Source organism: Coffea eugenioides, chromosome 4 (assembly GCF_003713205.1).
Source record: "Coffea eugenioides isolate CCC68of chromosome 4, Ceug_1.0, whole genome shotgun sequence".
NCBI lineage: Eukaryota > Viridiplantae > Streptophyta > Magnoliopsida > Gentianales > Rubiaceae > Coffea > Coffea eugenioides.
Genome location: NC_040038.1, coordinates 12,628,913 through 12,644,417, shown reverse-complemented (window position 1 = coordinate 12,644,417; position 15,505 = coordinate 12,628,913). Strand labels below are relative to the sequence as shown.

Sequence of the window (15,505 nt, the reverse complement as noted above, 5' to 3'; positions counted from 1 at the left end):
AAGTCCGAGGCCTTCACTAGTGACCTCGGCGAGGTTACGCTGCCGAGTTTTATGTTCGGATACACCTCGGCCGTCAACGACGCGGCACCTTTCCTTACCTCCGAGCAGTTGGAGTCTCTCCAAGACAAGCCAAACTTCAACGAGGATGCCAATGAGTTGTGCGACCGCATGGCTGAGGACATTCAGGCCGGAAGGGACTTGGCTGAGGTCCGGGTGGAATTCAATAAGTAGCTCGCTGAATTTGACCTTGAGGGGGACAGGTTCGGTGGCGAAGAGGTCGGCGAGAAGGCTATAGGTGTTGGGGAGACCGGAAACGACTTAGATACTGAGGCAGGGAGTGCTTAGAAGCATTCCTGCCTTTTTATCATTTTTGTAATCAAGGGCCGAGATCGTGAATGCTCCGGACCTCGGCTTTTTGTAATCGCTTTTTTAATGTTATTAATTTCTGTTATATTTTATGTTTGAACTCAGCTTCTCGTATTCCCGCTCTATCCCCTTATTTTTCACTTAGAATAAGATGATGCTAAGGGAAAAATAACTAAAAGTCGAATACCAAGCTGAATAACTCAGACTAAGTAGGTACATACCCTTCAAGGGTGATACAACTTGAGATTCTCAGCATGCCAAGTTTGGGGTACCCGAGAACAATTTCGATAAGCTAATTTACAATATTATTTTGGTTAGACTCAATGACACGATAGGGTCCTTCCCACTTGGGAGTTAATTTGCCCTGAGTTTCAGCTCGGCTAACTGAATTCTTTCGGAGCACAAGGTCTCCCAAACTGAACCGCAGATGTCTGACCCGAGCATTGTAGTAGTTAGTTAAGATATTCTTGTATATTGCGACTTTAGTTGCCGCGGTGTCACGCTTCTCCTCGGCGAGGTCAAGGTCCACCCGCCTTTCTTTTTCATTCATCTCGACTGAAAAAGCTGCCATACGCGGGTTCGGGGTGATAAATTCGGCAGGAACCACGATTTCGAACCCGTAGATTAAAGAGAACTGGGTCTCTTGCATTGCGGATCTCGAAGTAGTCCGGTAGGACCATAACACGCTGGGGAGTTCATCCACTTAAGATGACCTTGCTTGATGTAGCCTGGTTTTAAGGCCGTGAAGGAATGTACGATTGAAATTCTCAGCTTGCCTGTTGGCTTGGCAGTGTCCAACCGAGGTGAGGTGTTGCCTGATTCCTAAACTCTCGCACCACCCTTTGAAGGGGTATCCGCAAACTGCTTGCCACTATCCGAGATAACTACCCGTGGTAATCCGAAACGGCAGACCACATTCTTCCAGAAGAATTTTTGGACCGCTAATCCAGTCATACTTCTCAGGGGCTCGGTTTCGACCCATTTGATGAAATAATCCACCGCCACTATTAGATACGCATAATTGCTTGGAGCTCTGGGGAACGAGCCAATTATATCAGTTCCCCATTGTTCGAATGGCCATGGCGAGGTGATGAAAATCATAAGGTTGGTCGGCTGATGGTGCTCAGGGGCGTGATGTTGGCAGGAAGGGCAGCTAAGGACCAAGAGCTGGGCATCCCGCCGAATGGCGGGTCAGAAGTACCCAAGCAATAGGGCTTTCTTGACCAGCATCCGATAGCCGACATGGGCACCACAGAGGCCCTCGTATATGTCTTTTAGAATCCTTTCCCCTTCCTCTGGCGTAATGCACCGCAACCATGGGCCAAGATACGACCTTTTGTACAAGAAGTTCTAGTGGAGAGCGTATCGCGCTGTCTTACGCTGAAGTTTTCTTGCCTCGGTCCGATTCTCCGGAAGCTCACCCTGACTGAGGAACCGAACCAGCGGCCCATCCAGGTGTCCCCTGGATAAATGGGGCATACAGTTTCTTCCAAGTACCCCAGCTCGGCTAAGACTTCAACAAGGACCATTTTGTTTAGGTCGAAAAAAGATGTGGAAGCGAGTCGAGACAGGGCGTCAACCCGTTTGTTTTGTGAGCGAGGTATCCTTTAGATTTCAAAAGACTCGAAATGTGCAATGAACTGGTGGACCTTGGAGAGGTAACGTTGCATGACCTCTTTTCTGGCCTCGTACTCGCGAAGTATTTGACACACGACGAGTTGGGAGTCACTGTTGACCAAGATGTGTTGGGCACCGAACCTATGAGCCAACTGTAGGCCAGCAATGACCGCTTCATATTCGGCTTCGTTATTAGAGGCTGCGAAATCAAACCGCAGGACGTACGAATACAGCTCCCCTTGAGGGTTTTCGAGGAGTAGACCTGCCCCACTACCCTCGCTATTAGACGAGCCGTCCACGTACAAGATCCATCGCTGAGGCTCGGCAACTGCTGAGGTGAACTCGTCCACTTCGTTGAAAGTGAGCTCGGCTAAGAAATCCGCAAGGGCTTGATCTTTGATGGCCGTGCGAGACTCATAGGACAGATTGTATTCTCCCAGTTCAATGGCCCATTTAGTGAGACGACCAGATGCTTCAGATCGCGATATAACCTGCTGAAGGAGCTGATCTGTCCTCAAACAAATGTGGTGAGCTAAAAATAAGGGTTTTAACCTACGAGCGGCTTGGACCAAGGCCAGTACAAGCTTTTCGGCTTGAGTGTATCTGGTCTCGGGCCCTCAAAGGACCCGGCTGACATAATAAACCGGCATTTGAACACCTTCCTCCCGTATTAGCACGGTACTTACAGCCTCATCTGCGGCGGACAGGTATAAGTAGAGCTTGTCTCCCGAACGAGGTGAGATGAGCGTTGGGAAGTGGTGTAGATATACCTTCATTTGCTCAAAGGCCTGTTGGCATTCTTCTGTCCAGGAGAACTTGTCAGCCTTCTTCAACACCTTGAAGAATGGCAGTGCCTTAGAAGTGGACTGCGACAAGAACCGATTCAGGGCTGCCAATCGCCCTATAAGCCTTTGCACGTCTCGAGTGCACCGAGGTGAAGACATTTCCTGGATCGCCTTCACCTTGTCAGGATTTGCTTCTATATCTCGCCGCGAAACGAGGTATCCCAAGAATTTTTTTGAAATGACCCAGAAAACACATTTCTTGGGGTTCAGCATCATCCGGGTAGCACGGAAGACCCCGAGGACCTCTTCCAGGTCGGATAGGAAAATAGAGGTCTTCTGGCTTTTGAGAAGGATGTCGTCCACGTAGGCCTCAACATTGCGGCCTATTTGAGATTTAAAAGCCCGGTTGACCAGGCGCTAATATGTGGCCCCGGCGTTCTTCAACCTAAAGAGTATGGTAGTGTAACAATTCACACCTTGATCTGTGTAGAAAGCCGTCTTCTCCTGGTTCTTCTCGCTCATCCCAATCTGGTGATACCCCTTGAAGGTATCGAGGAAGTAGAGGATTTCGTAACCCATTGTCGAGTCTACCAGGGCGTCCACTCTAAACAAGGGGTAGCAGTCCTTAGGACAGGCCTTATTCAAGTCGGCGAAGTCGACGCACATTCTCAGGCCCCCGTGTCCTTTTTGACCATGACTGAGTTGGATAACCAGGTCGGGTACTGCACTTCTCTGATTATCTTCGCAGGCAGGAGGTTGTCCACCTCCTCGCCTATTGCTTTACTGCGATTTGGACCGAAAAACCTTCTATTTTGTTTAACTGGGCGTGCTCGAGGATCAACGTTTAGTTTGTGCACCATGCGGTGGTGTAGCACTCCTGTAACTTCCTAGGCAGCCCAAGCAAAATCATTCCGATACTCCCTAAGGATGTCCACCATCTGCCTCTTCAGAGTGTCAGGCAGATGGATGCCGACGCGGACATTCTGGTCGAGTCTTGAGAGGTCCAAGGGGACATCCTCCACCTCATCCCTGGTCTCCAACCTCTTGGGCTTCCCGATTTACTGAGAATCTATACAGTCGATTGAGAGGACACTGGACCTTTTTTTGAACCTCTTATCAAAGATCGAGGGAGAGGCGGCTTGTAAAGTGGCGAGGTAACATTCTCGCGCCGCACAGACATCACTGCTCACCTCGACCGTGCCCACCAGAGTTGGAAATTTGAAACTCAAATGATACGTGAAATATACAGCACGCAGAGCATTGAGTGTAGGTCGGCCCATGAACAGGCTGTAGGGGGAGTCAACTCTAACCACAACGAAGTTGACGGGGATGGTACGATAGCGGGGATGATGCCCAACAGTCATCGTCAGAGTGACCATCCCTTCAGGGTATACTACGTGTCCCCTGAACCCAACCAGGGAGATCCTCACTGGGGTGAGCTGCTCTCTAATCAACTTCAATTTCTCAAAGGTTCAGAGATACATAATATCCACCGAACTCCCTGGGTCGACGTACACTTTCTTGATTATGTAATTGTTGATGAGCACCACAATTATCAGAGCTTCATGGCTGATAGAGGCAGCGGGGATGGGATCGCTGAGGCCGTAAAATATCACCTCGGATAGGCGAGAGCTTAGGTTGGCCTGATCAGGGTTGGCTTGCCTGTAGGTCCTCTTTCAGGAGTTTTGGTTGTCTCCTCTCGTTGGACCTCCGGCAATGGTGTTGATGACTTCGGCGATGTTCGGCCCGTATCCGAGTCCATGACCCGAGGACCCATCTCGGGGAGGCTTCCTTGTCTCCCTAGGATCCTCGAGGGGTCAGCAGCTACTTTTCGACCCCCTCTGTTCACCTCGCTGTTAATCACTTCGACTTTCGTGATGAGGGTAACTCCGTTGACGTCCTCCATCTTGGCGGATGAACTGCTTCAAGTGCCCCTACTTGATGAGGTGCTCTATCTCTCTTTTGAGGTCATTGCAATCTTCCGTCTCGTGGCCGATGTCTCGGTAGTACAGGCAGTAGAGATTGGAGTTTCTCTTTTCCCTGTTTCTGAACATCTTCGGGGGGGCACGCCCGAGGTTATTCTGTTCCATTACAGAGAATACTCGTGACCGGGTGGTGTTTAAAGGAGTTAGCTTAGAATCAGCGATAGACAACTTCCCCTTGGCTATCCTGTCAAACACATTTCGGCGATCCCGACTGGGGCTTTGGAATCCGCCAACGGTACCTGCCTCATTTCAGTTGGTTTCCTTCCTCCTTCGGGAATCAGTTCCCGAGCGAGCTGGTTGGACCTCTTTTTTCATACGGTTGAGGTCTTCGGCCTATATGCCTTTTTCAACCTTTAACCAGAGCTCCTGGAGGGTGCGAGAATACTTCTTGTGTATTCCTATGTTAAACACCCCGACAACGAGCCCGTGGGTAAAGGCAGCTATTGTTACCTGCTCATTGGGATCAGGTATCTGCACACTTTTCTCGTGAAACCTTTGTATATAGGACCGAAGTGACTCTCCCGGATTCTGCTGTATGGTTAGCAGGTAAGCCGAGGTCCTGGTCGTCGGTTTGGAGGATACAAATCGGTAGAAAAATCTCTCCACTAGTTCCCCCAGGGTGGATATGTTCCTAGGTTCTAAACCCCAAAATCATTTTCGAGCAGTCCCCTGGAGGAATACCGGAAAAACCCGACAAATGACTGGGTCAGGTATACAATATAATCGGAAAGTTGAGATGAAGGCATGAATATGGTTTTCAGGATCACCTCGGCCACCGTAAGAAGATATTGAGGGGAGCTTGAAGTTCGGGAGAAGCCTTTCCTCATTGATGTCATCCGTGAAAGGTGGAGCCCTCATGTAATCCACTCCTGCCCTTCCCAAATGCTGAGATTCTTCCTCAACCCGCTTCCCCAGCAAACCCCGCGAGAATGCCTTAGTTATGGAGGCAATTCTGGAAGCAGCCTTAGAAGAGGCTCGTTTCGGGGTGCTCCTGATGGAGTGCCTTCTCTCGGATTCCTCATCGGATGGGCCTTCGGGGGACCCATCTGATTTCCTTTTAGAGGACTCGGCCTTTTGTTTGCCTTGTCTCTTAAAATATCTACCTAACTCTTCGAAAATGTTAGGGTTCTCACTTACAAACTCAGCCATATGGGTCATGGTTTCTTCGTTTGCAGGCCGAGTCACTAGGGACTCCTGTCCTTCTGGGACATTTTCCTGTTGAGCTGCGGCATTGGAATCAGCTTCAATGGTGAGAGCCTTTCTGCTCCTAGAACGCGTGGGTTTCATTCTAAGATATCCTCGGGTTCCTACAGACGGCGTCAATTGAAGAGGTGATTTTTGACCGGATTAGTAGTCTCGAGTTACTGGTGGGTGCCTCTGTCCAAAGGAACCACCTCTCCTGAATCACCTGCTTAAATTGTAAAAGGAGAGGTGGGTTCCCCGGTGTAGCTCCGAAACTTAAGTTAGTTTGAGATGAAGTATTAAGGTATGAGACTTGTAGGGAGTTTTTTGTTTACTTACTTGAGAGCTCTCTCTTACTAGTGGGAAGTCCCGGTATTTATAGGGAACAATTTGGAGGGAGGAATTGTAGGCCCGGGTCCCTAGACATCTGATGGAGACAGCGTATCACATGGATTTGACTATACTGTACAGGGGGCAATGTGTCAGGGATTTGACTGTACTATGCAGGGGGCAGTGTGTCAGACATCACCAGTGTGTCAGAGGTCATATCCTCGCTACTAGGCCCCGAGGTCCTTAGCCATGACTTCGGTCGTGATCGGCCAGAGGATAGCCCACGGGTGGAACTACGACGAGATCACCTCGGTGGTTAATAGGTGACCTGAGGCCGAGGTGGCTTTGGGGTGAGCACCATAATTTCTTGGTGAAGAACGGCCTCAACCAACGCGAGCCGAGATGACCATCATCAGTTAGTCTATACTACTTATAGTAGATTATTTCTTGAAATTTATTTAAGTGATATTAGTCTTAAAATTAGTAAGGATTTTGACTAATTGATGGTCAGCATATTTTTCTCTGTTGGGTAAATTTTTGAATTTTTATTTTCAGTTACTTCTGTGGAGTATTTCAATCAATATGGATGGCTACATGGTGGCAGCGGATGTGGAAACGGAGCCAGAAGATTAGGTAAAAGAGGTACCTTGCTAACTGCGCAAGCCACCTTGCCAAGTTCCTTTGGTGGGTGCTCTTTTTTCATAATCTGTTTGGACACAACAATTTCTGTGACTTACGATTGATGATCTACGCTGGACTATATGATTATTTATTGGAGCAAGATTTTCTTTACTTGGAAAAGACAATTTAGTTAGAGCCGTAGAATTTTGGCTAGACAATTGACCTATTTCACTAATTTTAGCCCTCTATTAACAGTACAGAATTGATGGTGTAAATGTATTAGAGAATGATTTTATTGTCAAGACGTTGCCTTGCATTTCTTTATCACATTTTTTTTTAAAAAAATTACAGCTTGTAAGCCCGGCTGCCCAACATTTTTTAAAAAAAAAAATTTTTTTGCTACCGAACTGACTGCCATCATTTGAAAAAAAAAAATTTTCTTTTCTACTGGATTGACTATCCATATTGCTCTGTTTGGATTGGCCATTTTTTCAAAAACAAAATTTTCAAATACAATATTACAGTAATATATAATAATTTAAAAAATATCCCATCCATACAATATATCAAAAATTTCAAAAAATTTTTATGTAAAAATTTTTCATATTAGAACAACATTCTTTCGATTTTTTATTTTTTGGCCAATAATAAAAGGAATTAGCCCAGTTTCCTAGCATCTGGAAAATGTTTCCCGGGAAAAAAATAAAATAAAACCCAGAAATGAGTGGATAACAAAATTCCAAATCCTCAGCTCAGCCTCAACTCCGAAGAAAAGACAATACCTCGAAACTCTCTACAACTCATTCTTGATTCTGCTTCAGTACAATATTTCATAAAGGACTCTCCAGCGTTGAAATTGCTAGAATTCAGAGAAAACCCACATGACTTTGAGCTCGATTTCAACTCCTCATACCACTGAATGGAAGTTCTCTCAGGTCTTTGGGGAACCAGCTCCGGGTGAAGATGTCCAGCAAAGTAATTTTCTAACTATCTTCAAATTGTTCCATGATTATGATTTATGTTTTTTTTTAACCTTTTTTTTCTGCTTTTGGACTAATTTTAGATTATACCCAATAAACAACCATTGCTGTGATGGCCCTTTGTACTTATTTGTACTAATTATGTGAGTATTTGGTTTCTGATGTTACACTAGCATTCAATTTGTTCCAAATTCTTATTAAACCCTATAAATATTGCAAAAAGTTTACATTGTAGCTTGCAGTGCCATTTTTAGTGTATAATTCAGCTATTAGGTGCAGTGTTTTTCTGCATATATGTGATTTTATTGTGAACTGTGATTATATGGGTAGAAGTTGAATCCTTGGTGGAACTTTAGGGTAGGGTAAAGCTTGTTGTCTAATTGGAGTTTGAAATGCAAAGGATCACAAGCACAGTTAAAGCATTACCTGTCTACATTGTTTTGTATCGTACTGTTTGACTCCAGCACAATATTATACTTTTTGGTAGGTCAGAGTTAAAAAGTATTGTAGTATTCTTGAATGGACTGGAAATGAGAAAGATGTGGGCTATTGCTCTTATTTTGTACTTTTCTTTTATGTATTACAGATTATTAGCTACTTTTCAAATTTGAGAATTCCGAAATAGGTAGTATATCCTTGAATATAGGAATGGAAGCAATCTTTTGTCTACATGAGCAAGTAAAAGGAGAAGTTCAGAGCAAAGAAGACAGTATTTGCTCTATGATAATCTCTCTATTCTGTACTATGTGCATAAGAGTGGCCTAGGAATAAAGGCTGGCTACATCTAGCCTCTTGGAGCCGTATGAGCATTCTGTTGTCAGTTTTGATCTTTATGTACATCACTAGAAGTCTTTCTGTTAAGCAAAATGTAAATGTCTTCTCACAAGCCTTATCCATTTCAATTGATAACATAATGAATGTGGTTTTTCTCTGTAGCTGATATCATTTCTGCAATTGAGTTCGAAAAAGGTGGTGATTATGTTGCTATTGGAGATCATGGTGGGCGTGTTGTAATTTTTGAAAAGAGGACCCCTAAAGATGTGAGTATCAAATACACTGGTTAGAATTGACTTTTAAATCTTCATTCTTATCTCAGCAAAAAGAATTGATTAAATCTGGTATACTCATATTTGTTAAATTGTCATCTGAAAGATCTATATCTTGTTAGGATTCACTTGAGTACATTACTCGAAATGAGCTAGAGCAAAATGATTTCATGATAAGGCACCCTCCCAACTATCAATACAAGACTGAGTTCCAGAGTCATGAACCAGAGGTAGGCTACATGGAACTATGATTATTTTCCTCTTTTTTCGCTTTTGTCACTTTCTACTGCTCTTCTCAGGTTATTTCTATTGATCACCGTGGCTAATTATATTTTGATTATTTAACTTTCCTTCAGTTTGATTACCTGAAGAGCTTGGAAATTGAAGAGAAGATAAAAAAAGTGAGATGGTGTATGTCTCCTAACGGATCACTATTCATTCTTTCAACAAATGATAGGACTGTAAAGCTATGGAAGGTAAATATGTTCTTGTCATACTTGCCCCTAGTATAAGGAGTTCACTAGTGAATACTCAGTACTAGTATAGTATGCACCATGGAGCCTTTGGCAGGATTAGGATTTGTCTTTTTGGGATCTGTTTTACTGTTCTCTAGTTAGAACTGCAGTTGGACAAGTTACAGTTGTATTATGCTTTTAGAAGCAGCAGACAAGTATGATGCATCTGAAAATCTGTTCTTATTACTTGAACAATTCATGCTGTCAGGTTCTTTAATTTAATTAAAACCACATTTTGCATTTTTAGGTTTGATAAGATAACCCTAGAACCAATTTTTCTTTTTTCATTTATACCTTCCTCATGTGAGAGATACTGGGCGGATGAAGCTTTTATGCCTGATGATTAAAGCACTAAGAAAAGGCAATGCTGGCCTGAAGCAGGAAGCTGGAAAATTCACTGAGCATATAGCAGAGTTTCTTGGTTCAAGTGTCTAATCAGCTGAATATTAGTATTAGTTGCTTATAAAAATGCAGCATGTTTACAAAGGCATAATCAGAATTTCATCAGTTCAATGAATCTCTCTTCAAATTTTTTTTTTTTTTTTGCCTTATATAAGCTTATGGATTTTTGACCAACTTTCGTTTTACAGTAGTATGATGTCCAGAATTCGATGTTTTATTCCAGAGTGCAATCAATATTGAGATTTTGAAGCTTATACTCACCTTGTGGCAAATGACTCATCCCACTAGGGGTGTTTTTCTATACCTTTTTTTTTTTGAGAAAAATTAGAACTTTTACATTTATCAAGAAATAAAGTATTACAGTAGAGGAAACCCCTCTTAAGTACTATACGCTCTTTAAACTAAGAAAGGAAAAGCCGTGAAGAGGGACTATATATACTCGATGCCTTTATGTTAACAAAAGTTGCTTGAGCGCTGAAAAATGCTCAATTGGAGTAGAAAATATGGACCCAAAGTTTAGAATATGTCATCTCAGACGAGGTAGAGGAACTAGTTGAATCTCCTCATAACCTGAATTGGTGAAAATATTGTATGTAGCAAGACTTTCACTCACTGAAGAGGATAATCCTAACACTTACTGGTTACCTGATTTATTTATTTTTAACTACAGGTGGAAGTTTCGGATATTGTTTCAACTAGATGAACCTAGCTGAGCATGAAATGACTTTGTTGCTAAATAAATTTGGTTCTGGTTCACACTGAAGAAAAATAATTTGAAATGCAAATAACTAGTTCTTTTCTCCAGCTTATGCTTTTCCGTGTTTTTGAGTAAGTATTCTTCTATTTCATGTGTTCCAACTTGTCTCGTACATAGCCAGGTCAAGGAAAGTAAAGTCAAGAAAGTTAAAGAAATGGATCTTGATCCTTTTGTTGCTTCAGAAAATTCCCTTTTGGCTGAGAAGAGTTTTTCTAGCATTCCAGAAACAACACCCCTTTCTAATGGTGTAGAATGGGCAGACAAAACTTTCAATGGCGCATATTCTAGTGTCAGCCATACCAAGGTATTTATCATGGACTTTTTAAGTTCTTCATTTAAGATAACCTTCCACCTGTTTCCTCCATTAAAAGCTGTTTAATGCCAATCTGTAATTTGAATAGGTGCCAAAATTTGAAGATAGTCCACCAGCAAGATGTAGAAAGGCATATGCTCATGCTCATGATTTCAATATCAACTCTATCTCAAACAATAGGTACCTTCTGGGCTAAATTTCAATTATGAGCTTTGACTTTCTTTTTTAAGTCTTTTTCAATTAAAAAGAAAGCAAGTTTTGTGGATTCCATTGTGGTTTGCAAATGTCATGGTTTTCCTAAAAACTTTATTGCCTGATCTAGTTGTTCCGCATAATTTAGTACTTCTTCAAAAGAGAATCTTGAAAAACTAGACTATCCTTGTCAGTCTTAATAGGCAAGACAGAAAGCAATACATCACTATTATGCTTTTAAGCAGTGTGTACTATAATTTGAAAACAACTTGTTAGAAAGGATAGTTGAACACCCAAACTAAAAGTGGTTTTCTAATGTCTACAGTGATGGTGAGACATTTCTATCTGCAGATGACTTCAGGGTAAACCTGTGGAACCTTGAGATCAGTGATCAGTGTTTCAATATTATTGACATGAAGCCACCTAATATGGAGGATCTTACAGGTATGTTTTGGTAATAAACTTATCTGCTTTCGCACCACCTTTCATGTTTCTAAAGTTCAGAAAAGTAATATTTGTAACATCAATTTACTGTCTTCATGTTCTAAACTGCTCTAAAATTGCTGTACTATAAGGAACCAATATGGAAATGGAGAAACTATTCAAGTAAAAAGGCTTGGTGTCACACGCTGAGAAATGGTGTGGATTTTCATTTCCTTCTACAGTAGTATGGAACTTTAGTGCACAAAAATTAGTTGCTTCTTTACTTGGTTTACTGCCTGGAACTCCATTCTGACTGCTAAAAATCTAGAAGATGGAAGGATCTGTCAAAATATGCTAGGGTAATGGATAAAATCATAATCATTTTCAGCTGATGTAAAATCACAATTGCAAGCGGGTATTAATATTCACATGATGACAAGATTACTAGAGTAGCAACCCTGACTTTGATGTCAGTCTGTAAAATGAAAGCTAAATGAGCATTTGATGGCATAGAGAATATTTCTGTATGGAAGACTACAGAGACAGTTTTCAATTTTTTGGGGGTAACTAATCCGTACCTTCTACTCATGACAATGGGTGGACTTTCTGTCTGTTTTGACTTCTTAGACTTCTTGATATGAGCTTCTTATTTGCCTTCTTTTTGGTAATATAATTACAATTTTACCTATAGAAAAAAAAATTTAATTATGGTAAAGCTCGTGAGCATCCCATGTGTCTGAAGTAATGACAAACACATGTTCTTTGACAAATTGACATATGCCAAGTTGTTGTCTTTCACATTCAGAATGTAGCATTATCAAGAGAATGATCTTATAAGAAAAAAAGCAACACAATGTAAGTACATTAGCTCATTTTTCTGCCTGCCTATCTGTCATTAGAAAAATCATCCTGGATGTGAATTTATAGGTGGTCTTCTAACTTGGTTCCTTGATGAAATAACTAAGGACTTCAATACCATCTAGCTACTTTCCTACTTACATCATTGTCCAATGGAAAACAAAAGCATGATGGATTTTCTGACCTTTGTCTAGAGGTAATTACATCAGCAGAATTCCATCCATTTCACTGTAATCTGCTCGCTTACAGTAGTTCAAGGGGATATATCCGGCTAGTAGACATGAGAAAGTCAGCGATATGTGATCAAAGTTCAAGGATGTGAGCATTTTGTTTCTCTATCTCATTTCTTTGAGTTCAGAATGCTTCATAAATCTGCAATCTCCTTCCAAAATATAAAGCTCGAGTATCTGTTTTACAGATTGCATGATGGAGCATCCAATGGGTCCAAATCATTTTTTACAGAGATCGTTGCATCAATATCAGATTTGAAGTTTGCATCTAATGGAAGACACATCTTAAGTCGTGATTACATGAGCCTAAAGGTCTGTCAATTAAACTGACAAAAGGCCTAATTTAGGAGACAGGAGAGAAAGTGAGATAAGTGGAAACTTACGAGAAAAAGAAGAGAAGAAAACTTACTCCTATATGACAGCTTGGAAATGAGAATGGATGCTTCAGGAACAAATGATAAATTGCGATTTTTTTTGTTTAAATTTATATGGTTAAAATTGAGATCTTAAATTTGTTTCCACTATCAAGAAAACGGGTGATTTTTTTGCTGCTAGTTTTCTTAACTTTTTACATGGCTAAGCCTCCAACCAAGTAGACCTTTTCATCTTTGTAGTTTGAGAATGAAGTTACCTCATCCTAGTCCCTGTAACATGAACAGAGTAGCATAGTTTGGATCTTTAACATTTCATACTTCCCTTCCAGTAGTTTTTCCATGACAACCACTGGAAGTGAAGTCTCTTCCCAGATGTTAATCATGTTTTATATTATGTTTTTATATTACTTGATGTCATCATGTCTGTGTGAATGTAGTTTTTCTTTTCATGTGATTACAGTGATAATAAGAACAGAGAGAAGAAGTTTGGTTAGCTTCGTAATATCTTAGCTTGATACTTTTCAGCTGTGGGATATACATATGGAGAATTCTCCAGTTGCAACATACAAGATTCATGAGCATCTTCGGCCCAAGGTATGCAACATTCCCTTTCGCCAGGGGATAGATTTACGGTGGGCTACCTGGATGGTTTTGTATAAAATTTCATAAACTCTTGATTTCTAGAACACCTTTTGTTTGATAACCCAGCATGATTATACTGATAGAACAGCGAGATGAAATTTTGCGTACAATGTCAGCTTCTTTGGTTGGTTCAACCCATTGCATATGGGACTGAACACACTTATCTGGCTTAAGCTCTCCTCCAAAGTTGCCATATTAATTTCTGAAAGTCTTTTAGCTTCTCAACTGCTAATCTTTTCATGTGATATGATTTCAAGTTTCTTATTTACTACCACCTGAAAAAGGCTTTGTCGTTCTTACTGAACCAAATCTCAAACTTAGTAATTCGGCTAGGATTACCTACTCCTCTTCTCCATGGTATCTTACCAGTTAAAACCAGCAAATATGTAATTTGCCTGTTCTGATCCAATGCATCATGTTTAAACTGCAACAGCATGGAAAGACACAATTTGTTGATCCATGAATGTAGGCAAGTCCCTGTTGGGATCCAAAAACAAAAAACAAAAAAATAAAGCCCCTGTAGGACCTTGCTCAACAGGAAATTTTACTTGTCTAAGGTGAAAATTTGTTGAACCCACAATTCATAGGCAGAATGAATGTGCCAAAACTAAATAACAAGAAGAATCAGGTGGTTCTAGGAGCATTTTCAAATTAAGGGAATCTTTGTTCTGCAAATTTGGCATTTGCTTTTGGATGAGTACAATCTCAAGACAACTAGTACGATTTTATATGGAGTCGCCTCAATTTTTATACCTGATATTAGTGTTTCTTTTGCAATTCATTTCACTTCCACTGGCTGACATCCGGCTGCACATTGCACAGCTGTCTGATCTGTATAACAACGACGCCATATTTGATAAATTTGCTTGCTGTCTCAGAGGAGATGGACTTCAGTTTGCAACTGGATCATATAGGTTTGTGCTTGTCCCAAAGACTTGCTGCCTGTGGACATCAAAGATTCTATTTTCAACAGTTATCAGCCTATTGCTTTTTTCTTGTATTGGTTGCGCATGTTCTTATTAAGCTTTATGCTATCTTCAGCAACCAAGTGCATATTTTTTCTCACGGAGGAGGTGTAGAAGATATCACATTTGAAGCTAGCAAAAATCCAAATAGGTATCTTTCCTTCTAATGCCTCGTGTGAGTTTTATTTTGCCCCCACCATGAAAACGTTTGATTTTTGTTATTGCCTTTTGTCATGTAGGAAGCCACTCATGCACGCTAATACGAGAGCTCGTAGAAGATCTCTGAGTAATCTGACTCGTGCATTTTCCCGACATGGTTGACCCTCTCTCCCTCTCTCTCTCCGTTAATCTTTGTCTCCACTCACCTTCACCTAATTGCTTTTCTTGGCAACTGCAGGGCAAGAAAATCTAAATTCAGAAAATAACGAGTACTATTGTAACTTGAACGCTAAGTTGCTGCATCTGGCTTGGCATCCCAACAAAGATTTGATTGCTTGTGCTGCTGGGAGCAGTTTGTTTATGCATTATTTGTGGTAATAATTTGAAGGGTGTCAACTGATCTGCAGCAACTGGCAAGGTCCTGTGCATACTTAATTTTCCATTCTGCCCATTTTTTGTGCCCGCAAAAGTGCATTGCCTGTCTTTTTCTAATCATCCTCTATTTCCCTGTACGTGGTCTTTTGAACAAGAGAAAATGGCAAGCAAACAACCATATCGATCTTGCACAAATAGCATAGAAATTGATGCAGTCAGTTTTCAGAAACAGCTGAAGATAGAATGTAGGCGGTGGATGAGATGAATTGAATGTTCCAGCTTACTTAAAGTTCCAAAAAAAATTTGTTGTAAGATGTACAACCAAACCAGTTTAACTTAGTGCACGATATGATAAACACTCAGTAAAGCATTTCAAAGAATGTCAACG

At 41.4% G+C, this 15,505-nt stretch overlaps 1 protein-coding gene across 2 annotated transcripts; it reads left to right on the top strand.

Annotated features, from left to right (window-relative positions):
• The first annotated feature begins 7,643 nt into the window (after positions 1 to 7,643).
• LOC113767458 (serine/threonine protein phosphatase 2A 55 kDa regulatory subunit B beta isoform-like) lies at positions 7,644 to 15,503 on the top strand. Of its 2 annotated transcripts, none has more exons than XM_027311564.1 (14): positions 7,644 to 7,861; positions 8,803 to 8,906; positions 9,035 to 9,142; positions 9,269 to 9,388; positions 10,708 to 10,890; positions 10,988 to 11,079; positions 11,417 to 11,535; positions 12,567 to 12,690; positions 12,791 to 12,914; positions 13,502 to 13,570; positions 14,441 to 14,532; positions 14,660 to 14,734; positions 14,823 to 14,899; positions 14,981 to 15,503. In XM_027311564.1, the coding sequence occupies exons 1-14, from the start codon at positions 7,768 to 7,770 to the stop codon at positions 15,118 to 15,120; spliced, it is 1,521 nt and encodes a 506-aa protein (XP_027167365.1). In that variant the 5' UTR covers positions 7,644 to 7,767; the 3' UTR covers positions 15,121 to 15,503. The 2 variants fall into 2 exon arrangements, with proteins under 2 accessions (XP_027167365.1, XP_027167364.1); XM_027311563.1 differs by having other exon boundaries at positions 12,480 to 12,690.
• Positions 15,504 to 15,505: the final 2 nt, after the last annotated feature.